Raw genomic sequence first — 25,908 nt, forward strand, 5'->3', positions numbered from 1 at the left:
TCCCTGTGGTGGAATAAAGGGCGCTCAGACTTTTGCCTTGGGACAGGGCTTTACGGGAATTATTATCAATATGAGGCTTCTCACTCAAGTTGGCCGAAATTATTTTTCCTAAGAAGGTATATGTCTTAACCACCTCCAATTTCTGACCACCAACTGACCAACCAAAATTCTCTGATTTAGATTTTTTCTTCCCTGTAATGCACATAATTTTGCTTTTTGTGGCATTTATCCTCATGTAGTGGGTCTCTGCAAAAAGATGTAAAGCCTGCAGACGATTAGCTAATCCCTTAGGTGTTAAATCTAGGATAAGGATATCGTCTGCATATAGAAAGCAGGAAATAGAAGATCCCCCCACTACCGGGGCTATGCCAACACAAGATGAAAGCGAAGCAGGAAGGTCAGCAATGTACAGGGAGAACAGTAATGGGGCCAGTAGACAACCCTGCTTTAATCCATTAATGGAGGGAATAACCCGCGATAAACCCCTTTCTCCACCTTGTAACACTCTGCACCAAGTGTCCGTGTGTAAAGACCGCACCAGATCTAATAGAAGAGGGGGCATGCCCAAGTCAGATAGCTTTCTCCACAGCAAGGGACGATCAACTTTGTCGAATGCTGTGGAGAAATCAATGAAAGCCGCATACACTCCTCCTCCCCGAAATCTTATATATTTGTCCGAAATAACCTGAAGGGCTGTAAGGTTATCCAATGTACCATGCCCCTTACGGAAGCCGGTTTGTTCAAGGGGTAATATCTGATTCGCATCAACCCAATCAGTAATTAGCGATAGGAGACATTTGGAAAAAACTTTTCCAATGGCATCAAGAAGGGCTATCTGGCGATAATTCATTGGCTTATCCCTATCGCCCTTCTTGAATAATGGAACCAATATGCTCCCTTTCCAAGAAGAGGGCACGGTTTTACTAATGAAGCAAGATCTAAATAAAGGAAAAAGAATCTTGCTCCATAAGACAGGATCCTGCATCAATACCGATATGGGAAGTTCATCAGGCCCCATTGCTCCAGAGGAACGCATATCCTTAATGGCCATTTCAATGGTTTTCTCCGAAGGGGCGTCAATAGAAAACTCATCTTCTTTAGTAGTCCCCTTACATTCCACCCTTGCGCCGTTCCCAGCATACAGGTTGGAGATGAAAGTGACCCATGACAATTCAGCAATGGGAATAGGGAGGGGGGTAACTCTTGCTCCACAACCCTCCCCAATGAGGGACCAGAATTGTCTAACTTTGCCATGAACTGCGGCCTCCCGTAGACTTATCCAGAGTGAATCTTCTTTTTCTTTTTTAAGTTTCTTCCTAATTCTGCTTCTCCTTTTTAACAAGTATATTTTATTATTTATTTCAATGGATCTACGCAAAAATTGCTCCCGCACTAATTTATTTATTTCCTTATTTAGGAGGGTAATCGGTCTAGAAACATAAATCTTTTTTACAGAAGGGCTAGACCTTTTGGCAACACGGATAACCTCCTTCATAAAATTCTCAAAGTGAATTATTTCAGAACCCTGCCAATCCTTCAATTCTAAAATTGTTTTACCTAAAATACACTCCAAGCCCTTCTTGGCTTTAAAATTCCAAAAACATCTTCCAGAGTCCTTATGAAAGTTAACTACATCACTGTTAAGGGACCATGAATCGGAATTAGGAGGTTGTAATAAGAGGCTTATAGTAATCACATTGTGGTCACTAAATGATGTCGGAGAGACCACCAAATCCTTCACTAAGGAAAAAGTACAATAGTCGGTGATTACATAGTCCAGAATTGACTCACTTTGGAAGGATCTATGAGTATATTTTGCAGGGACATCAGAGGGAAGCCTACCGTTCACTATTAACCCCTCCGCCGCTGAAAGTTCTTCTAGCAACAGCTTCCCTCTCTTATTTGTTTTAATTTTATTAGGGAGGAGAGATCGAGGAATAAGATAGGCTTCTTCTTTAAATTTGTTTCTAAATAACTATGCTAGAGTTAGAAACTTTACAATTAAAATCACCTACTAACAACACATAGGGGGGAGGTTCTAACTCTAATCTGTTTAATGTACGAAAAGACTTGCTTCAATAGAATATTAAAACATTCATCCGGGGGGATGTATACATTTATTATTACCAGAGGATTATTATTTCCCCTACTGGTTAGACTACAAAGTGTCACCGCCTGAAAGAGATTGCTTGGGTCAGCATAATGAGTGAAGTTCCACTTTAATCTGTTGGACAGAAGGCACGCAATTCCCCCTTTTGCATGCCCTTTCTTCGAAGGAGAGGCCATTGCCTCAAGGACAAAATAATCTCTTCCTACACACAATCTACTAGCACACCAGGTCTCTTGGATGCAAATCACACTAGCGTTCAGAGAGAACAAGTACTGTAATTTCTCGGGACTATTATTTATCCCGGCAGCATTCCAGGAGAGAACTTTTAAATCACTGCTAAAGATGTCGAAAAAGTTTGGGGTTGTCTATGGATTTACTAGACAGAGCACCGGGCAGCCAATTCCACAACTGGATATCTTCTATTGGGAGGGAATTCTGAATTAACGGGGCAGGCATTACATGCGTCACCAAACGTGTGCTTTTCGATACGCAAATCTTTAAAATCATCAAATGAGGGAGGGGGGACCATCTTGGCCAGTGCCCTGCTGAGAGAGTCTATTATGAGGGAAACTATCTCTTCCAGAAGACAAAACAGGTAATACATCAATTCCCCTACACTGGAAGTTCTCAGCCTGTTGCAATATAAGATTTACTATAAGTTTGGAATAGAACTTTACCCTGACATAGGGCGCGGCAACTGTTCCTGATATGGAGACTAAATCAATATCGTTAGATTGGATTAACCTTAGACTCTCTATGTTTTTGAAATACTTAAGTAACCATGCTCTATTTAAGGGCAGATCAGAGTCAAATAACGATAGAAAGTCCACAGTCAATGTATCTACAAAAACTTCTGGTACTCTTATAGGTAGATGATGAGGCCATACAACACCATCACCTGCGGCATGAAAAATAGGAGCAGAAGGTTTAAGAGCCACAGATACAATAGGGACTGACCTGGACATCTCTGCTATGGGGAGAGGAATCGTCAATCCTCCTACATCTAATAGGGGGCCTCCCACGGGAGAGATTGAACAATTGGAAGAAATTTGAATGCCTAATGCAGAGGGATTCAAATTATCAGAAGTATGAGTGGCCGCTTCCTGACTCAAGGACCCATTTACAGTTTCTCCAGTGTTAGGATCATTGATATCAGGGACTTGGGAATCCTCAAAAATTATTTGTCTCTGCCTTTTCTTCCTGTATCTGCGGATTGGTTTCCCCTTTTTTCCTTTGTTCTTTCTTTGTTTTCCAGTTTTTTCTTTTTCTTCCCCCCTATCCCCTTCATTTCAGGCACAAAAATTGGGAATAGCTCTTTTTCAGATTTTGGAGCAGTAACATCAACACTTTCTTCATCAATTTCGAGGTCAGAATTCCTTACACAGTTAGATACGGGAAGTGTGGGTACTAAAGATGGCTCATTTTTAAGGATAGCCACAGGTTTATTTTGAACTGAATTAACATTTCCAGCTAGATGGTTACTACCCGACTCAGGCCCCTGCAATCCTACCTTAGGAACTAAGTCAGGAACCTTTTCCGGGAGCTGTAACAGTAAGACATTTAGTATCTGAGTGACTGATTCCAAAATACAATCAGAGCTTCCCACAAATTTACCCAGTAACTGTAAAATAGATGCCAGCAAATGTTCCAATGCAATCAGGGATTCAGAAATCGTTTTTTCCGATTTATCAAAACCTAGGGGACCCATGGGACCAATGCCAGATATATTAAGCAGTGGACTCTTTGAGATGTTATACTGAGAGGAGATATCTAGCGATTTTAAGGAGGGGGTACTGCTATAAAGCAGAAGACCAGATGGAGTAGCGCCGATCGGGGACTTAAAAGCTTCAGATGATTTCAGAGTACCGTCAGTTAGGTATCGACCACAAAGCTCCAGGTCAATACTCGACAACTGAGAGTCCCCCTTATCGTCCCCCTTTGGCTGTAAACCTCCCATGGGATCATTGGATAAAAACACTTTATGGCTTGCAGACACATTATTTTGTTGCCCACCCTCAGAATTAGGAGCAGAACACTTAATGTCACCAGTCATTTCAGGGGGTGCTGGGCAAGATTCCTCAGTAATCAGAGAGCCCGAATATTCTTCATTCACCAAAGGAGGGACCTTCTTGAGCACCATAAGGGCTGTGCCAGATGGAGAAGCTATGTCAAAGGCTTTATTTGCAACATTTAACAATTCCTTATCCTTGGGTTTTTCCCAAAATTGCAGCAGCTGGCATTGACCCTTTAATAACAAATTACTAACAGCCTTGTTTCTAAGGGGGTTGGATCTTGTCTTCATACAAGACCTTCCCCCCAATAGTCTCCCCGAACGTAACTTTTTAGCCGTCATCCTTATACGTGGAGAGCAGGGGAGACCGTAACCCCGATGAATACAATTAATAACAGTTAAAAAGATTGAATATTTGGAGGTAAGTTACAATGAGTTCCTGGCCAGAGAGACAATGTTTATACCGTCAGAATACGACGCGAAATATGAAACACTAAGCAAATGAAGAAATTCAAATACAAATAAAATAAAAATATAAATAAGTAGGCCCAGCCCAGCCTACTTCAACCTCTGAGGGTCACAGAGGGCCCGCCCTTTGCCCGGGCTTAGCCCCCGCGCGCGATCCCGCGTCGCAGGAGAAGTGCCGCTCCTTTTCTGCGCCTCCGGGCGCGGACACTGGTGTCAGGGGGGGGCGGAGCCACAAAGGCATTATATTTCTATATACTCGTGGCGTAGGCGTACTCACCGTAGCCACTACACTGTCCAGAATCCTTTGGGGTTATTTGCAGCATGACGAGCAGTGTCGCGACCCATTTACGTAAATTACTAATAGCTCATTCGAGCGACTTTGGCTGACGAGCCCGGTGTCTGCACCTGCGCGCCTTGGAAGGTATTTTACCTATATATATGGCAGTCATCGGCACCCCGCATACCTACCTGCTCCCTGCTGACGAGAGGCAATTACCTCGAAACACGTGTCCAGGGATGGCATTATATTTCTATATACTCGTGGCGTAGGCGTACTCACCGTAGCCACTACACTGTCCAGAATCCTTTGGGGTTATTTGCAGCATGACGAGCAGTGTCGCGACCCATTTACGTAAATTACTAATAGCTCATTCGAGCGACTTTGGCTGACGAGCCCGGTGTCTGCACCTGCGCGCCTTGGAAGGTATTTTACCTATATATATGGCAGTCATCGGCACCCCGCATACCTACCTGCTCCCTGCTGACGAGAGGCAATTACCTCGAAACACGTGTCCAGGGATGGCATTATATTTCTATATACTCGTGGCGTAGGCGTACTCACCGTAGCCACTACACTGTCCAGAATCCTTTGGGGTTATTTGCAGCATGACGAGCAGTGTCGCGACCCATTTACGTAAATTACTAATAGCTCATTCGAGCGACTTTGGCTGACGAGCCCGGTGTCTGCACCTGCGCGCCTTGGAAGGTATTTTACCTATATATATGGCAGTCATCGGCACCCCGCATACCTACCTGCTCCCTGCTGACGAGAGGCAATTACCTCGAAACACGTGTCCAGGGATGGCATTATATTTCTATATACTCGTGGCGTAGGCGTACTCACCGTAGCCACTACACTGTCCAGAATCCTTTGGGGTTATTTGCAGCATGACGAGCAGTGTCGCGACCCATTTACGTAAATTACTAATAGCTCATTCGAGCGACTTTGGCTGACGAGCCCGGTGTCTGCACCTGCGCGCCTTGGAAGGTATTTTACCTATATATATGGCAGTCATCGGCACCCCGCATACCTACCTGCTCCCTGCTGACGAGAGGCAATTACCTCGAAACACGTGTCCAGGGATGGCATTATATTTCTATATACTCGTGGCGTAGGCGTACTCACCGTAGCCACTACACTGTCCAGAATCCTTTGGGGTTATTTGCAGCATGACGAGCAGTGTCGCGACCCATTTACGTAAATTACTAATAGCTCATTCGAGCGACTTTGGCTGACGAGCCCGGTGTCTGCACCTGCGCGCCTTGGAAGGTATTTTACCTATATATATGGCAGTCATCGGCACCCCGCATACCTACCTGCTCCCTGCTGACGAGAGGCAATTACCTCGAAACACGTGTCCAGGGATGGCATTATATTTCTATATACTCGTGGCGTAGGCGTACTCACCGTAGCCACTACACTGTCCAGAATCCTTTGGGGTTATTTGCAGCATGACGAGCAGTGTCGCGACCCATTTACGTAAATTACTAATAGCTCATTCGAGCGACTTTGGCTGACGAGCCCGGTGTCTGCACCTGCGCGCCTTGGAAGGTATTTTACCTATATATATGGCAGTCATCGGCACCCCGCATACCTACCTGCTCCCTGCTGACGAGAGGCAATTACCTCGAAACACGTGTCCAGGGATGGCATTATATTTCTATATACTCGTGGCGTAGGCGTACTCACCGTAGCCACTACACTGTCCAGAATCCTTTGGGGTTATTTGCAGCATGACGAGCAGTGTCGCGACCCATTTACGTAAATTACTAATAGCTCATTCGAGCGACTTTGGCTGACGAGCCCGGTGTCTGCACCTGCGCGCCTTGGAAGGTATTTTACCTATATATATGGCAGTCATCGGCACCCCGCATACCTACCTGCTCCCTGCTGACGAGAGGCAATTACCTCGAAACACGTGTCCAGGGATGGCATTATATTTCTATATACTCGTGGCGTAGGCGTACTCACCGTAGCCACTACACTGTCCAGAATCCTTTGGGGTTATTTGCAGCATGACGAGCAGTGTCGCGACCCATTTACGTAAATTACTAATAGCTCATTCGAGCGACTTTGGCTGACGAGCCCGGTGTCTGCACCTGCGCGCCTTGGAAGGTATTTTACCTATATATATGGCAGTCATCGGCACCCCGCATACCTACCTGCTCCCTGCTGACGAGAGGCAATTACCTCGAAACACGTGTCCAGGGATGGCATTATATTTCTATATACTCGTGGCGTAGGCGTACTCACCGTAGCCACTACACTGTCCAGAATCCTTTGGGGTTATTTGCAGCATGACGAGCAGTGTCGCGACCCATTTACGTAAATTACTAATAGCTCATTCGAGCGACTTTGGCTGACGAGCCCGGTGTCTGCACCTGCGCGCCTTGGAAGGTATTTTACCTATATATATGGCAGTCATCGGCACCCCGCATACCTACCTGCTCCCTGCTGACGAGAGGCAATTACCTCGAAACACGTGTCCAGGGATGGCATTATATTTCTATATACTCGTGGCGTAGGCGTACTCACCGTAGCCACTACACTGTCCAGAATCCTTTGGGGTTATTTGCAGCATGACGAGCAGTGTCGCGACCCATTTACGTAAATTACTAATAGCTCATTCGAGCGACTTTGGCTGACGAGCCCGGTGTCTGCACCTGCGCGCCTTGGAAGGTATTTTACCTATATATATGGCAGTCATCGGCACCCCGCATACCTACCTGCTCCCTGCTGACGAGAGGCAATTACCTCGAAACACGTGTCCAGGGATGGCATTATATTTCTATATACTCGTGGCGTAGGCGTACTCACCGTAGCCACTACACTGTCCAGAATCCTTTGGGGTTATTTGCAGCATGACGAGCAGTGTCGCGACCCATTTACGTAAATTACTAATAGCTCATTCGAGCGACTTTGGCTGACGAGCCCGGTGTCTGCACCTGCGCGCCTTGGAAGGTATTTTACCTATATATATGGCAGTCATCGGCACCCCGCATACCTACCTGCTCCCTGCTGACGAGAGGCAATTACCTCGAAACACGTGTCCAGGGATGGCATTATATTTCTATATACTCGTGGCGTAGGCGTACTCACCGTAGCCACTACACTGTCCAGAATCCTTTGGGGTTATTTGCAGCATGACGAGCAGTGTCGCGACCCATTTACGTAAATTACTAATAGCTCATTCGAGCGACTTTGGCTGACGAGCCCGGTGTCTGCACCTGCGCGCCTTGGAAGGTATTTTACCTATATATATGGCAGTCATCGGCACCCCGCATACCTACCTGCTCCCTGCTGACGAGAGGCAATTACCTCGAAACACGTGTCCAGGGATGGCATTATATTTCTATATACTCGTGGCGTAGGCGTACTCACCGTAGCCACTACACTGTCCAGAATCCTTTGGGGTTATTTGCAGCATGACGAGCAGTGTCGCGACCCATTTACGTAAATTACTAATAGCTCATTCGAGCGACTTTGGCTGACGAGCCCGGTGTCTGCACCTGCGCGCCTTGGAAGGTATTTTACCTATATATATGGCAGTCATCGGCACCCCGCATACCTACCTGCTCCCTGCTGACGAGAGGCAATTACCTCGAAACACGTGTCCAGGGATGGCATTATATTTCTATATACTCGTGGCGTAGGCGTACTCACCGTAGCCACTACACTGTCCAGAATCCTTTGGGGTTATTTGCAGCATGACGAGCAGTGTCGCGACCCATTTACGTAAATTACTAATAGCTCATTCGAGCGACTTTGGCTGACGAGCCCGGTGTCTGCACCTGCGCGCCTTGGAAGGTATTTTACCTATATATATGGCAGTCATCGGCACCCCGCATACCTACCTGCTCCCTGCTGACGAGAGGCAATTACCTCGAAACACGTGTCCAGGGATGGCATTATATTTCTATATACTCGTGGCGTAGGCGTACTCACCGTAGCCACTACACTGTCCAGAATCCTTTGGGGTTATTTGCAGCATGACGAGCAGTGTCGCGACCCATTTACGTAAATTACTAATAGCTCATTCGAGCGACTTTGGCTGACGAGCCCGGTGTCTGCACCTGCGCGCCTTGGAAGGTATTTTACCTATATATATGGCAGTCATCGGCACCCCGCATACCTACCTGCTCCCTGCTGACGAGAGGCAATTACCTCGAAACACGTGTCCAGGGATGGCATTATATTTCTATATACTCGTGGCGTAGGCGTACTCACCGTAGCCACTACACTGTCCAGAATCCTTTGGGGTTATTTGCAGCATGACGAGCAGTGTCGCGACCCATTTACGTAAATTACTAATAGCTCATTCGAGCGACTTTGGCTGACGAGCCCGGTGTCTGCACCTGCGCGCCTTGGAAGGTATTTTACCTATATATATGGCAGTCATCGGCACCCCGCATACCTACCTGCTCCCTGCTGACGAGAGGCAATTACCTCGAAACACGTGTCCAGGGATGGCATTATATTTCTATATACTCGTGGCGTAGGCGTACTCACCGTAGCCACTACACTGTCCAGAATCCTTTGGGGTTATTTGCAGCATGACGAGCAGTGTCGCGACCCATTTACGTAAATTACTAATAGCTCATTCGAGCGACTTTGGCTGACGAGCCCGGTGTCTGCACCTGCGCGCCTTGGAAGGTATTTTACCTATATATATGGCAGTCATCGGCACCCCGCATACCTACCTGCTCCCTGCTGACGAGAGGCAATTACCTCGAAACACGTGTCCAGGGATGGCATTATATTTCTATATACTCGTGGCGTAGGCGTACTCACCGTAGCCACTACACTGTCCAGAATCCTTTGGGGTTATTTGCAGCATGACGAGCAGTGTCGCGACCCATTTACGTAAATTACTAATAGCTCATTCGAGCGACTTTGGCTGACGAGCCCGGTGTCTGCACCTGCGCGCCTTGGAAGGTATTTTACCTATATATATGGCAGTCATCGGCACCCCGCATACCTACCTGCTCCCTGCTGACGAGAGGCAATTACCTCGAAACACGTGTCCAGGGATGGCATTATATTTCTATATACTCGTGGCGTAGGCGTACTCACCGTAGCCACTACACTGTCCAGAATCCTTTGGGGTTATTTGCAGCATGACGAGCAGTGTCGCGACCCATTTACGTAAATTACTAATAGCTCATTCGAGCGACTTTGGCTGACGAGCCCGGTGTCTGCACCTGCGCGCCTTGGAAGGTATTTTACCTATATATATGGCAGTCATCGGCACCCCGCATACCTACCTGCTCCCTGCTGACGAGAGGCAATTACCTCGAAACACGTGTCCAGGGATGGCATTATATTTCTATATACTCGTGGCGTAGGCGTACTCACCGTAGCCACTACACTGTCCAGAATCCTTTGGGGTTATTTGCAGCATGACGAGCAGTGTCGCGACCCATTTACGTAAATTCCTGTAGTCCCCCCGCTCTGCGGTCGCGGTATGGAGTGCGACAGCGGGGGGGACCAGGCAGCAGGAACACACAGGTAATATCCCCCAAGTGCTCCGCAAGTCCAAAATGCGACAAATTGGCTCCAAAAACCGCGTTTAGGCAATGTAATTACCCCCCAATGCTCCGCAAGAGAAAGCACGACAAACGGAAGGGAGGCACACCTCTCCCACTGTGAAACCAGCAACAGCAGCAATGGCAAAGTCAATGGCCAAAGTCCGAGAAGTCAGGAGACAGAACCGCAGGAGATTGCGTCTTAACAAGTCCCACCAAGTCCAATAATTAGCGCCACCGCTACACTCACGGGACTCTTTGGGACTGATGCACTTCCGCCGACTGGTCCAATTCGGCAGGGGACCAATTCACAGTCGATCGGCAGGACCGCAGCTTAGACAGCAGCGACAGGTCCACCCGGCTTCAATCCCCCGCTAGGCCCACGGCCCACCACGCCCAGGAGTGCACAGCTCACCCTTCGATCCGCGGAATCAAGGATCGTGGCACAGCACACCACGGAGCCGCAACTCCTCCTCCTTGTGCTAATTGATTTCACCAAATATCAAATGTCAGACAAAAAGTCTTAACGTCACACTTCTGCCACAGCACAATATTTATATTTGTATTTGGGTTTCTAAAATATTTCAATTCTATTTGTGACCTTTAATGAGCAAGAGAAGAGGATTATTTGCACGGAGCAGTGTTAAATTTCATCCAATATGCTGCTGCCTGCTGTTATAGACGCTTCGGCGCTAACACCTCAGATCCGCTCTTACCGGTCGCAAGAGATGTAATGTTACGGCCGGTTAGCTCCTGGTATTAAGGCAGTGATTCCCATCAATCCGCGGCACTCGATTTAACTTCGATATTAGCCTGGACGCCTCGACGCTGACTTGGGCGGCCGCTGAACGCCGAGCACTTTCGCGTCCCGTATTTCAAACTTTCAGGAGAGTTTCAGCTCGCGTTCTCCGCGGTCGCCTTTGCCCTCTTTGCTCTACACAATCCACTGCAGTCTTCCCTCCGGGGGGCGGAGTCTCGTTCCTCCAGTCCTAACTCGTAACCCAACGTCACAGTGATGTGCCCCCACCCACACAATCAAAACACGATCAAACCCTCATGTATCCCTTCTTTGACTCATTACAAACCTTATTTTACTACTATGGATTTCCCTAATCTCTTTCTAGAGACTTCCCTCCTCCGTCTCTCGTTTTACTCATTCCAAGCCTCATCTTACTACTGTGATCTCCCAAATAACACTTACTAGACTCTTCCCTCCATTATCTTATCCAATCCAACTAACAGACTTGCATGTCCACCACTCAAATTAACACATATTTCCCTATACTAATCCACCCACTAATCCTTTTTGGGTTCCAGACTAGCGTGCTACTCGCTGAAAAGCGCTTTGACGCCTCATCAGGGGTAGTAGGTGCTATATAAATACAATTACAATATAGTTTCAGTAGTATCTCTCAGCATGCAATCTGTGTGCGTTTTGGTATGAGCTTTTTTTACATGGTTTGCAGGCAGGTTTAGGACGAGACCTCTGAAGGAAGCTATGTACGCAGCCTCCTTCAACAAGCCACGGATACTAGGAATGAGGCAGAGAAAACATCCTCCAGTCCAATGGACATGACAATTCAAATGGTGTAGGCCTGGAAGTAAGTTTGGGGATCCAGAAATAAAAGGAGGAACATATGACTGCCCACAGACAGCCAGGGAGACCCTTTCTGCAGTATAAAGTTAGCGGCAGGATACCAAAGCTCACTGTTTATCATTTGTTATGCTTCATACCAAAACGACTGTGGCAGTACCCATAAGGTTCTTAAGAATGCTTTGACATACAATAAACTATAAACTTTGCTCTTGGACAAATAAATCTGCAATAATCTCTCAAAAGAGCCAGAACAAAAAGTGTACGCCAACTTCATTTTAGATCATTGTGAGAGGAAACTATGCACAAATAAAATCCTTCCCAAACTATAAACCAATAACAAACCTGTACTAGTGTGGGGTATGCCATAGATGTAAAAAATATACAGATCCAAGTAGGTCAACTGCCAAACTCCATCAGTTTTACAGTCTCCTTGTTACACAGGTGATATTTGGATAGTATAAACATATGTTCCTTCTTTCATGTGCTCTTTTTATGGTCTGGCTTGACAGACAATTATGCGAGAAAGAATCACCAGGAGTGGGCTTTGGCTCTGCTCAAGTTGAGCTTCAGGAGTACATGTTTTGATTGGGAAAATGTTGTGTGCTTCCACAATAAAGTGCTTGCTCTCCACACAGCTGTGATCACTTTGTTCATTTATCTCCCTGCCAGAAGTTGAACTTTCAGGGGCACACACAAAACAGTGTAATGCTATTAAAGTGTTTTAGATAACTTATAGTGTTTTTCTCTGGCAGGAGTACAGATGGGAAAGGATCAGTCATTACCTTACATGGATTTTTAGGTCTGACAACTGACCTCTTAACCTACACCAATAGTATTATACAGTTCTTTGCTTCCATAAAAATACCTACCTATTCCCATGCTATCTACTTGTAATCTTTCACATTACATTATTTTAAAGCCAGGTCTTTTGACAGTATCCCATGATGGTTTGTCTTATTGCTACTACTGGCTAACATATTGTTCAACTAATATTTTCGATGTAGCACTAAACAAAATAAACCACTAATAGGCATGTCAAATGAATTAGCCCATCTGATACCAGTAAGACTGGATGATCTCTATAATCACACCTTTCAGTAAAATGGCATGGCCGGAATTCAAACCCATGCTCCTGCTGCTGAGCTATGCAGCAAAGCCAATGAACGCCATCTCTGCTTCTCATTATTCCATGCATTGCAAGATAACATCGAATTATTAAGTATTTGTCTAATGTGTACGGTAAATGGGAGATGATTAATTGAGCTGTGAGCAGTATTCCGAGATCCATTGCCTTTCCATCGACAATTTGTTTTCGTTTAACAAAAATACACTATATTAGTTTTTGTCAAAGCCCTCACTTGGGTGTGTAAATTACTCTATCAATCAGTTGCCCCTTCTCGCTGGTGAGCCCAAATAGCGATTAAAACGATAATATTCACTAAATGTAGTTGCCAAATGCGCATACAGTAATCGCTCACTCGATAAAAGAGAAACTGACAGTATCCACGATTTGTCTGCTAACAATATGGTAACTTTGTAACAGAAGGACATGGGGTGAGTGTCAGGCCATTCTGGCGCCCAGCCCATTCCCATTCAGTTGCTTTTCCCACTGAAACTCCGTCCAAGTGTCACCCCAGACACTGGCGTTTCATTTTCAAGTTACATGTAGCACTGCCTGCGCAATCAACCTCCTTCTTGGTGTTTCGGCCACACTTCCAAAACATGATAGCCCCCACTTCTTAAACTACGCCATTATGGTGACTCGTGACTTATGTTACACGCCTCCTTTTCCTTCAACATTTCCAAAAACGCATTTTGAAAAACCACCAAACCCCTAATGTACAGTTATTTAGGCCTTAAAATTCCAACTAAAGAAAAAGCACCAACGATCGAAAAAAATCACCAAGGTAACAACTAGTGCTTAAGAACGGAGAGCGCAACTATCACGCCCATTTTTGTCTTAAAAAGTTTACATGTATAGTAGTTATCTCCAACTATTATGAAATTGGGAATGGGAATGCTAATGCCTATTTACTTGACAGCTCTGTGAATGATCTAGCATCTCGAAATTGGTGGAATGCCTAGCAGCAACCTACTACGACCCTACGCTCTTATTGGTCTCTATCCACCGCCGGTCCTCTCATCCTACACGCACGCTCACCTTCGACCCCTCTCTCTGCTCCGGCAAAAACGTTCCGCTAGGCGGCCAAGCAAAGCAGGAAGCCCGAGACCAGGTAGCCAACGCCGGCGCCTAAGGAGGCCGGGTGCCGCCATGATAGTACAGGAACCACGTGAGTGTCACAAGGTCAGCCGTTTGCGGAGTTATTCAGTGCCCTTTTGGAACGGTCTAACTGAATCCAGATTTTGCAGTCTGACGGGGCCAGGCTTAAGAATTCATCCTTAAAAAAAGCCATGTCTGAGAGGGAGCAAAACTAAAATGACTCCAATTTGGAAGACAGAAGGGGCAGATCCACGGCAATGAAGGATTCGCGAAGATTGCCCACTCTAAGATGGCCGCTGCGTTAAACGTCGGTCAAGCTATACATACAGCAGAAAGACGAATACTTAACCCTCGAACAGCTGACAAGGTACTACACAGAAATTGCCCAAAACGTTGAAACCATACGAAATTGGTGTATTATCTTTGCATAGTCTTGGTTGCCACTGCTCGACTATGCTGTCGGCATATATAGCTATTCAGTTTTTAGACTGCTCAATGTGTGGTATTTCCATTGTTTGCATGTGTTAATATGTGACATTCAAATACCTTACGAATTACACATGAGTGATAGTTTACCATAAGTAAAGCAGTTCTACCCACGCAGTGTTATACATTTCAGAAAAGACTGAGTGACACCTACAGAAATTATGTACCTTTGTTTTGGCAGCAACAAAGTTGTATTCAAGGATTTGTAGTCTCGATTTTAAGTATTGCTGGGGGATTTAAAATACAGACGGGATGAAAGTAGGTCACATGACAGCAATCTGGATACATTTATACTGAACTTTGTCTGGGTAGAAATGTAGGGGAGACGGCATCATCACGTCTGCTGCTATACAAAGTTAATTAGGCGGAAATTGAGGGGTACTTACAAAGTCCATCAACCTACCCTTGATGTTTTAGTGCTCAGATTTACAAAGGCCAAAAAGAACACTCTTGTTTTTAACACTATACTTCTTCTAGGTTTAGACCCGTGTACATATTTTTCTTTAAATGCTTTCATTACCTTTACTGAAAAGAACTTGATGGTTTTTGGAATCTAAGTAAAGCATAGTGTACTTGAACTCCGGTCAGGTGCGTTACTCGTAAAACAATTATTTGGGCAGGGGCATCCCTCAAACATTGGAAAATCTTAGCTCTTTTCCTCCAAACTCGAAGCCCATTAACGTTCCAAGTAGACACGTTTGAATGCCATCATGGAAGCAAGGGTTAGAGCTGGTTGGGAGGCACGTAAATTAGCACATTTCGAGTATAGTGAGAATGCAGGGAAGCTTATGGCATGGAAAACCAAGGCTGAATTAATGAGAAATGAAATAAGAGAAATAAAAATGTAGGACAACAGGGAACAGACTAGAAGAATCTAAGGAGGGGGAGAAGACTTTAGTAGAGTTTATTGAGTTGTTATGTACAGAGGATTTGAATGTGACAGAGATTCAGGTCAATGAATGGTTGGGAGGTCAGGCAGTTAGGAAACTCTCAATGGAAGAGAAGGAAACTCCTGATGAGGAGATAACACCTAGTGAGGTTATGCTGACAATTAATAAAAGCAAAAGAGGGAAAGTAGCTGGACCTGACGGTCTTCTAAATACATTTTATCTTAGCCTAAGAGAAAAACTAAGTCCTGATATGACCCATCTCTTTGCAGACATTTTGGATGCCAGAGCCCCACTCCCAAAATCTTAGGGGGAGACAGTTATCATATTAATCTTAAAACCAGCAAAGGACCCGCTGATGTGTGAGTCTTAGAGGCCGATCCTCCTCTTAAACTGCAAATACCAGCTCTTTATAAATCTACTGGCTGAGAGGCTGGGGAAAGTAGTCGGAGGACTAATAACAGAAGACCAAAAGTGATTTGTGAAAGTAAGGCTTATGCACGATCTAACAAATAATCAAAGGAGAATGGATCACTTGTCTTGTTTTATTACCAGGGTCTTAGGTTCTAACCGTCTAAAAAACCCTCATTCACTTAAAGGGTAACGGAGTGGTATATCTTGATTTTCTGTTTCAGTGACTACGTGAAAAGCATCATTGTAGGGTCTTAATGTATGCTTTCCTCCACCTGGAGGGAGACTAACTGGTGATTACAGTAGTGATCAGAAATGGTGAGAGGGCAAGTAAAGTGAATTTAAAATGACCTCCATCCCTCAAAATAAGGTTTTATTCTGTTGGAGATGGGGCAAGGTTAAAACAAAAGGCGGTGCGTGTCTAGAAGGGTTACTGTCCTATACCACCTACTGTAAAAATGTGAATGGTCGACATGTTTCAGCCCTTCCGGTGCCCAGTCGGGTCACGAGACTTTCTTCAGGACCAGTGTATGGCACGTGACTCTTCAGTGACATGCGAAGGTAAGCTGTGCACTTACGCTTCTTCTCAGTGAGCTATTTGGGCACCGGGTGGTTATGGGTTTATAGTACCTACAACTGGAAAAAGAAAAAAGACCATGACAACAGAGTATAATGTTGATTTAACACCAATGTTCCCTCTAATTCTTTTTCATCTGTGTGCGGCAGTGCAAGATCTCTGTGCGCTGCAGCCAAGGCTGTGTGTGCCAAGTATGCGAGTGCAGCCTGCGAGTATATAAATCTGTGTCAATTGCCACTCAAAACTTTTGTTTGCAATGAGATAGAGAACAAGTGCATTTCACACATATAGCTATAATTAAAAGGGTCTTGTGACAGTTTTGCACCATGACATTATTATGTTATTCTAGTTGCACGTATACCCCAGGCTTAGAAAAGGACAAGACTCAGAAGGGAGCCCCATTATAAGATTTTACTGAATATACTTCATTGGAGCACTGATCATTTGGTGGGGGATTGCCGGAAGACTATACATTAGAATATATATTTAGCAAGTTGACAAATAACACAGTTACATTTTGATGTACAACGTAATGATTAATGTCTTTGCTAACAGGAAGTGTGTGAAATGTGCCCATCTAGGCCAAATATAGACAGTGGGAAAGGGTGGCTCAGACAAGTCAATTGCCATCACTAGATGTGTGACACATTTGCTTCTTTCGTTGGTCCATGCCATTCTTCCAGTGCTGATAAATGATATCAAGGTCAACTTTGCTATTTAAGAAATAGGCCTTTGTCATCATCAGCGTACCCAAGTGATGCTCCTCCAGTCTAGTTCTTGATTAAGACTTGATAGTGTTCAAGTGACTGAATCCTGGTTCACAGTCTGCACTTGATGACTGAAATGTTGGAACATGACTGACAAGCCATATAATAAGGTCCAACCCCGACCTCAGTTCCTTCTGCAAACAGCTGAAAACGCTTTTGTTCATTAATCAGTAGTAGGTTAGATATTCTTCCCTAAGCAACCTTAGCCCAGTTGGTTTTCTCAGCGCTTGGACGCCCCAGGGCAGCTACGTGCGCTTTATAAAACTCAATTCATTCATTCATTCATAATGCAAAGCATGCTATTGGTTGTGCATTCAAGAACGGCAGGTGGTATATGTCAATATCACTCAGCAAACCTGAGAAAGGAAAGATAAAATGTAGTTCTTGTATGCATTTATCATGATACTCAGTGAAAAAATATTGAGCATTATCTCACCTCCATTTAATTTTTTATAGATCTACTCAGAGAGGTTTTAACCCATAGGCAAAGTGGGCTGTGGCTGTGGCCCAGAACCCCAGCTTCTCCTTTAAATCTGACGGAACGGTCTTTTGGCACACCCCCGATTGATGTTCACTCGATTGGAGGGTTTAAATAGCCTGATTAGTGCAGGCTTTTCTCTCGCAAGCGACCGCTTTTCCAGTACGCCGCCTTTGAGACGTCGGTTTATCTGTTCGGACGCTCTTTGAACAATAAAGGTATTGCTGCCCTCTTTAGCCTCTCTGTTTTTGTTTAAAGCTACTTACTTGCGTCAGATTTATCGTTTTGCTGGCCCGTTGTTCATTATCCCACGCCCTTTCCTTGTTTGAAGCTACTTACTTGCGTCAGACTTATCATTTTGCTGGCCCGTTGTTCATTATCCCACGTCCTTATCTTTTCCTTGTTTGTTTGTTGTTCCAGCTTATCCCCAGCTTTCTGCTGTCCTGCCCGGTCCTCTAATCATTTGACGAATCCGGTTTTCATCATTTGGCACTTCTGCCTTCCTTGATACGAATTATATGGCGTTTTCCGTTTTATTTGGATTGGGCATTTGAAACTAGGTGAGTTCGATAATCTTTACCACGTTTAAACTTGATATTTTTATGTAGATCTTGTCTGATGCTTTAGACTTGGACTTTTCTTTTGGCCTAAACGACTTCTTTCAATAGTTTGATTCTTTTTTTCCCTTTTCTGTTCTATTTCTGTTTTCTTTGCATCAGCGGTGAATCTGCTGGAAGTGAGGTGTCCTCGCTGCTCCCTACCCGCATAGATCGAATTTTTGGCGCTTGGGCTTCTCTCGGTGCAATAATCTTTGAGATTCCACTGGATCCGTATTCAATCTAGGTAAATCCCTTTGGAGTTGCAACTTTTTTATATTTAATATTGGTCTATCTGCATATATATTCTTATGTTACATTTATTACTTTTCTGTTGGTTTAGTATGGCATCCCCCGGCCACACTGAAACATTTTAGAAGCTATTACGCTGAATTATTTCTCTCCTATTGATACAGGTAATTTTGAGCCCTAAATGATTTTTGTCTATTAGTCTTGATCATACGAAGATTCGCTTTTTGTCTTATCTGTATTTACTTTTGTTATTTCTTTTGATTTCTTTATTTTTTCATCTTTCTTTATTCTAACTCGTTGTCATTGATTGACACTTTCTCTGTTATTCTTCGGTGCTCACGATCAACCTCCTGATTTTAATTCTATTATTATATGTATTCGTCCATTTGATGCAGCTGAGTTACACTTTGTGAAAATAACACATATGAATCTGTTTTTATTGGTCTGATACAGGTTTTTCTTTTCATGTATATACGTCATTTTTCCTCTTTTTGGTTTCAGGTCCCTATTTTGATTTGTGTGGTTCTGTTTCGCCCTGAAGAAGGTGGTACTCCGTCCTTCGGAGTTGTTTCACCGAAACGCGCGTCGGCGTTTTGCACAAGGGCCCCTCCCTCTTGACTCTCCATACCGGACTCAACATCTAGTTAAATTGTTTTCCTTTGAAATCCCTATTCCACCAAGGCCCTCATACTCATTTGTGTCCTTGAGTATTTTTGTGAAGACCCTTCTGAGGGTTGGGTTTCCCCTTGTACCACTTATTCAGTTCCAGCATAAACAGCACAGTTGCATGAATTTTGATGAATGTGTGTGTTGGTTGTGAATGAATGTATATGTGATTAGATCTTTTTCTTTCTCTGTTTTTTCTGATTGGGAACCTGTGTTTTCTGAATTCTGTCGCATTAAATGCTTCTAATGTGTTATATTTGTATATATCAATTATCCTAATCAACAAAATAAAAATAATTTGTATGAAATATTAATTGAAGTGGTTGTGTACATATGTATGTATACATTTTTGTGTTCCTTTCCTTTTGTGTGTCTCTAGCTTGCATTCAAAAATATTTATTGATACTGTGTACTTTTTTCATATATAGGGTAGAGTTTACTTCTTTTTTGCATTGAACTAGTTTCCCCATAGTCTCTACCTCTATTTTGTTTTTGGGGCCCCCTCTCTGTTCATTGGCTGAATCCTGGTTCACAGTCTGCACTTGATGACTGAAATGTTGGAACATGACTGACAAGCCATATAATAAGGTCCAACCCTGACCTCAGTTCCTTCCGCAAACAGCTGAAAACGCTTTTGTTCATTAATCAGTAGTAGGTTAGATATTCTTCCCTAAGCAACCTTAGCCCAGTTGGTTTTCTCAGCGCTTGGACGCCCCAGGGCAGCTACGTGCGCTTTATAAAACTCAATTCATTCATTCATTCATAATGCAAAGCATGCTATTGGTTGTGCATTCAAGAACGGCAGGTGGTATATGTCAATATCACTAAGCAAACCTGAGAAAGGAAAGATAAAATGTAGTTCTTGTATGCATTTATCATGATACTCAGTGAAAAAATATTGAGCATTATCTCACCTCCATTTAATTTTTTATAGATCTACTCAGAGAGGTTTTAACCCATAGGCAAAGTGGGCTGTGGCCCAGAACCCCAGCTTTTTAGGGGTCCCCCTGAGAGAGCCAGCTCGGTTCTGCAGAGTCGTGCTTTAGTGACCATGAATAATTCTTACACAGATTGTAATGGATTCTCACACATCACCCTTATTCAAAATAAATGAAAGGAAAACGGTATTTGAAACAGACATTTTGCAGAGATATGATGCGTTTATGTTTCATTCTTTCAGATCAAAGCAGAACCTCACATATTCATTTGTCACCGATATTATTTGCAGTACTACTAGTGAACTGCTGCTTTGTTACAATATTGAAAACGCACATCACTATCCCTAAATATTAGATGTAAACACATTTAGAATGCCGTGGCTGGTGAATGGTTTAAATCTCTAGCTAAGCGCCCACCCAAAGTCAAAATGCTATATATTTGCTCTATGACCAATATGAACACCCATCGCAGTGCTAAAACAATCTCAGGACGCATTGCTGATATTGCACGAAAATTGTATCTTCGATTCGACCCAAGATTTATAAATCAGGTTGTCCAATTTACGTTTTAAACTGAAACACAAACAGTATTAACCCCTTTGCTGCCAGGCCTTTTCCCCCTCCTGTGCCACGCCCTTTTTTGGCTATTTGGGGTAGTGCGCGCTGAGGCTCTTGTAACTTTTTGACCACATACGGTATCCACGCCAAATTTGCGTCCTTTTCTTCCAACATCATGGGGATTCTGAGGGTACTCAGGGTTTGTGGATTCCCCTGGAGGGGTCACAGAAATGAGCCAAAATACAGCAAAATTTAGTTTTTTTTGGGAAAATGGGAAAAACCGGCTGCAAATGAAAGCATCTGGGTTTTTCCCTGCAAATGTTATCAATAAAGGGTTTGTGGGGCTGAAATCACCATTTTCCCAGCTTTTAGGGGATACCAGACTTTTGTCAGAAACCCAACATGTTTTACACAGTTTTGGCATTTTTCTGGGACATAGCCTATTTTTGCGATTTATTGTGCTTTTAACCTCCTTCCGGTTAATGGTAGAAATGGGTACAAAAGCAATAATGGATCCTGGAAAGCTATACATTTTAGAGAAGTAGACAAAATTCAGAATTCAGCAAGGGGTCATTTGTGTAGATCCAGCAAGGTTTCTTTATAGAAACTAACAGTTAAATATAGGATAAATTGAAAATTTGTTGTAAAAAAAAAACGCTTGTGTCAACATTTTCACCTGTAACTTCTTCTAATTATGACAGCTCTTTGAAAGCAATATACCGTTACATCCGCTGGACATTACTGGTTGTGGGGATATATAGGACTTGTAGGTTCACCAAGAACCTGACGAACCCAGAGCCAAAAACTGAGCAGCAACTTGCAATGGTTTTTTATTATGTACCGGATATATAGTAATTATTCTGTAAAAATGTGTACATGGAAAAATCGGTATGAAAGACACCTATGTATTTCTGAAATGGGAACAAAATATAGAGTTTAGAAACAGTAGATATTTGCACATTTCTGAAATTGGGAATACTTATACTAGCATGAGAATTATCAGTCATTTTTTAGAATGACTACTTTTTTTACATGTCTTTCATTTGGAAGGCAACAATGCATCGAAAGTCAATAGGTAATAACAGTTCCTTTACAAATCTGAATTACCCTAAGTCTCCCGATACAAATGGTACCTCACTTGTAGGAGTAGACATAGTGCCCACGACAGGAAATGGCTCAAAACCCAACGTGAACACACCACATTTTCACAATGCAAAATTACCCTTTTTTAGCAAAGTGCCTAGCTGTAGTTTTTTATCCCTAGCTCTGCCGGCACCTAGGGAAACCTAGCAAACCTATACATTTTTGAAAACTGGACACCCAGGGGAATCCAGGATGGGGTGACTTGACTGCCTCCCACCAGGTTCTGTTACCCAGATTCCTTGCAAACCTAAAAAATTGCCCCAAAAAAAATGTTCCCCCACATTTCTCTGGTGGAAAGTTCTGGAATCTACTTGGATCCACAAATTTCCACCCACCCAGTGTTCCCCAAAGTCTTCCGAGAAAAATGGTACCTCACTTGTGTGGGTCGGCCTAGTGCCCGCGACAGGAAACGGCGCAAAACGCAACGTGGACACACCTCAATTTTGCTGTGAAAAATGACCCTTTTTTGGCAAAGTGCCTAGCTGTAGTTTTATAACCATAGCTCTGCCGGCACCCAGAGAAACCTAGCAAACCTATACATTTTTGAAAACTAGACACCCAGGGGAATCCAGGATGGGGTGACTTGACTGCCTCCCACCAGGTTCTGTTACCCAGAATCCCTTGCAAACCTACAAAATTGCAAAAAAAAACGAATTTTCCCCACATTTCTCTGGTGGAAAGTTCTGGAATCTGCGGGGATCCACAAATTTCCATGCACCCCATGTTCCCCAAAGTCTTCCGAGAAAAATGGTACCTCACTTGTGTGGGTCAGCCTAGTGCCCGCGACAGGAAACGGCGCATAACGTAACGTGGACACACCTCAATTTTGTAGCGAAATATGACCCTTTTTTGGCAAAGTGCCTAGCTGTAGTTTTTGAACCATAGCTCTGCCGGCACCTAGGGAAACCTAGCAAACCTATACATTTTTGAAAACTAGACACCCAGGGGAATCCAGGATGGGGTGACTTGACTGCCTCCCACCAGGTTCTGTTACCCAGAATCCCTTGTAAACCTAAACAATTGCCAAAAAAACCCACATTTTCTCCACATTTCTCTGGTGGAAAGTTCTGGAATCTGCGTGGATCCACAAATTTCCACCCACCCCGCATTCCCCAAAGTCTTCCGAGAAAAATGGTACCTCATTTGTGTGGGTCGGCCTAGTGCCCGCGACAGGAAACGGCGCAAAACGCAACATGGACACACCTCAATTTCGCTGTGAAAAATGACCCTTTTTTGGCAAAGTGCCTAGCTGTAGTTTTTTAACCATAGCTCTGCCGGCACCGAGGGAAACCTAGCAAACCTATACATTTTTGAAAACTAGACACCCAGGGGAATCCAGGATGGGGTGACTTGACTGCCTCCCACCAGGTTCTGCTACCCAGAATCCCTTACAAACCTTAAAAATTGCCAAAAAAACACATTTTCCCCACATTTCTCTGGTGGAAAGTTCTGGAATCTGCGTGGATCCACAAATTTCCACCCACCCCGCGTTCCCCAAAGTCTTCCGAGAAAAACTGGTACCTCACTTGTGTGGGTCGTCCTAGTGCCCGCGACAGGAAACGGCACAAAACGTAACATGGACACACCTCAATTTCACAGCGAAAAATGACCCTTTTTTGGCAAAGTGCCTAGCTGTAGTTTTTGAACCATAGCTCTGCCGGCACCTAGGGAAACCTAGTAAACCTATGCATTTTTGAAAACTAGACACCCAGGGGAATCCAGGATGGGGTGACTTGATTGCCTCCCACCAGGTTCTGCTACCTAGAATCCCTTGCAAACCTAAAACATTGCCAAAAACACCACATTTTCCCCACATTTCTGTGGTGGAAAGTTCTGGAATCTGCGTGGATCCACAAATTTCCACCCACCCCGTGTTCTCCTAAGTCTTCCGAAAAATATGGTACCTCACTTATGTGGATCGGCCTAGTGCCCCCGACAGGAAACGGCGCAAAACGCAACGTGGACACACCTCAATTTCGCTGTGAAAAATGACCCTTTTTTGGGCAAAGTGCCTAGCTGTAGTTTTTGAACCATAGCTCTGCCGGCACCTAGGGAAACCTAGCAAACCTATACATTTTTGAAAACTAGACACCCAGGGGAATCCAGGATGGGGTGACTTGACTGCCTCCCACCAGGTTCTGTTACCCAGAATCCCTTGTAAACCTAAACAATTGCCAAAAAAACCCACATTTTCTCCACATTTCTCTGGTGGAAAGTTCTGGAATCTGCGTGGATCCACAAATTTCCACCCACCCCGCATTCCCCAAAGTCTTCCGAGAAAAATGGTACCTCATTTGTGTGGGTCGGCCTAGTGCCCGCGACAGGAAACGGCGCAAAACGCAACATGGACACACCTCAATTTCGCTGTGAAAAATGACCCTTTTTTGGCAAAGTGCCTAGCTGTGTTTTTTAACCATAGCTCTGCCGGCACCGAGGGAAACCTAGCAAACCTATACATTTTTGAAAACTAGACACCCAGGGGAATCCAGGATGGGGTGACTTGACTGCCTCCCACCAGGTTCTGCTACCCAGAATCCCTTACAAACCTTAAAAATTGCCAAAAAAACACATTTTCCCCACATTTCTCTGGTGGAAAGTTCTGGAATCTGCGTGGATCCACAAATTTCCACCCACCCCGCGTTCCCCAAAGTCTTCCGAGAAAAACTGGTACCTCACTTGTGTGGGTCGTCCTAGTGCCCGCGACAGGAAACGGCACAAAACGTAACATGGACACACCTCAATTTCACAGCGAAAAATGACCCTTTTTTGGCAAAGTGCCTAGCTGTAGTTTTTGAACCATAGCTCTGCCGGCACCTAGGGAAACCTAGTAAACCTATGCATTTTTGAAAACTAGACACCCAGGGGAATCCAGGATGGGGTGACTTGATTGCCTCCCACCAGGTTCTGCTACCTAGAATCCCTTGCAAACCTAAAACATTGCCAAAAACACCACATTTTCCCCACATTTCTGTGGTGGAAAGTTCTGGAATCTGCGTGGATCCACAAATTTCCACCCACCCCGTGTTCTCCTAAGTCTTCCGAAAAATATGGTACCTCACTTATGTGGATCGGCCTAGTGCCCCCGACAGGAAACGGCGCAAAACGCAACGTGGACACACCTCAATTTCGCTGTGAAAAATGACCCTTTTTTGGGCAAAGTGCCTAGCTGTAGTTTTTGAACCATAGCTCTGCCGGCACCTAGGGAAACCTAGCAAACCTATACATTTTTTAAAACTAGACACCCAGGGGAATCCAGGATGGGGTGACTTGACTGCCTCCCACCAGGTTCTGTTACCCAGAATCCCTTGTAAACCTAAAAAAGTGCCAAAAAAAACACATTTTCTCCACATTTCTCAGGTGGAAAGTTCTGGAATCTGTGTGGATCCACAAATTTCCACCCACCCCGCGTTCCCCAAAGTCTTCCGAGAAAAATGGTACCTCACTTGTGTGGGTCGGCCTAGTGCCCGCGACAGGAAATGGCGCAAAACGCAACGTGGACACACCTCAATTTCGCTGTGAAAAATGACCCTTTTTTGGCAAAGTGCCTAGCTGTAGTTTTTTAACCATAGCTCTGCTGGCACCTAGGGAAACCTAGCAAACCTATACATTTTTGAAAACTAGACACCCAGGGGAATCCAGGATGGGGTGACTTGACTGCCTCCCACCAGGTTCTGCTACCCAGAATCCCTTGCAAACCTAAAAAATTGCCAAAAACACCACATTTTGCCCACATTTCTGTGGTGGAAAGTTCTGGAATCTCCGTGGATCCACAAATTGTGGGAAAGTTGTGGCATCACCAGGCTGACACAAATTTCCTACAACCCAGTGTTCCCCCGGGTCTCCCGATAAAAACGGTGCCTCACTCGTGTGGGAGGCCTAAGGACCCGCCACAGGCAAGGGCCCAAAACGTAGTGAGGCGCACTACGTTTAGGACCCT

The 25,908-nt window shown here is 44.5% G+C and overlaps 2 protein-coding genes and 1 long non-coding RNA gene across 4 annotated transcripts in view; 1 reads left to right on the plus strand and 2 right to left on the minus strand.

Moving 5' to 3' along the window:
- The window catches only part of PGS1 (phosphatidylglycerophosphate synthase 1), a 747,017-nt gene extending 732,713 nt beyond the window's left edge, over positions 1-14,304 (minus strand). For both annotated transcript variants that reach the window (XR_014966596.1, XM_085617472.1), the window contains exon 1: positions 14,153-14,304. Coding sequence is in view for 1 of the 2 variants with exons in the window: in XM_085617472.1 (XP_085473598.1) it covers positions 14,153-14,265 (113 nt within the window). In the remaining variant the exon portion in view is untranslated. The remainder of the gene's footprint in view (positions 1-14,152) is intronic.
- LOC146810475 (uncharacterized) lies at positions 1,961-14,288 on the minus strand. Its single transcript, XM_085617473.1, has 2 exons — positions 10,297-14,288; positions 1,961-4,837 (listed from the first exon to the last, which is right to left on the minus strand). The coding sequence occupies exon 2, from the start codon at positions 4,461-4,463 to the stop codon at positions 3,288-3,290; it is 1,176 nt and encodes a 391-aa protein (XP_085473599.1). The 5' UTR covers positions 4,464-4,837; positions 10,297-14,288; the 3' UTR covers positions 1,961-3,287.
- A 149-nt stretch (positions 14,305-14,453) lies between the features above and the next one.
- On the plus strand, positions 14,454-19,644 carry LOC146810476 (uncharacterized). The gene is made up of 5 exons (XR_014966597.1): positions 14,454-14,579; positions 18,239-18,378; positions 18,538-18,661; positions 18,758-18,830; positions 19,168-19,644. It is a non-coding gene; the product is annotated as an uncharacterized LOC146810476 (long non-coding RNA).
- The last annotated feature ends 6,264 nt before the right edge of the window (positions 19,645-25,908 follow it).

This window comes from Triturus cristatus, chromosome 7 (assembly GCF_964204655.1).
Source record: "Triturus cristatus chromosome 7, aTriCri1.1, whole genome shotgun sequence".
NCBI classification, from domain to species: domain Eukaryota; kingdom Metazoa; phylum Chordata; class Amphibia; order Caudata; family Salamandridae; genus Triturus; species Triturus cristatus.

Excerpts from the sequence above, each read along its gene's own strand:
- LOC146810475 (XM_085617473.1), bottom strand. The coding sequence starts at position 4,463 with ATGACGGCTAAAAAGTTACGTTCGGGGAGACTATTGGGGGGAAGGTCT.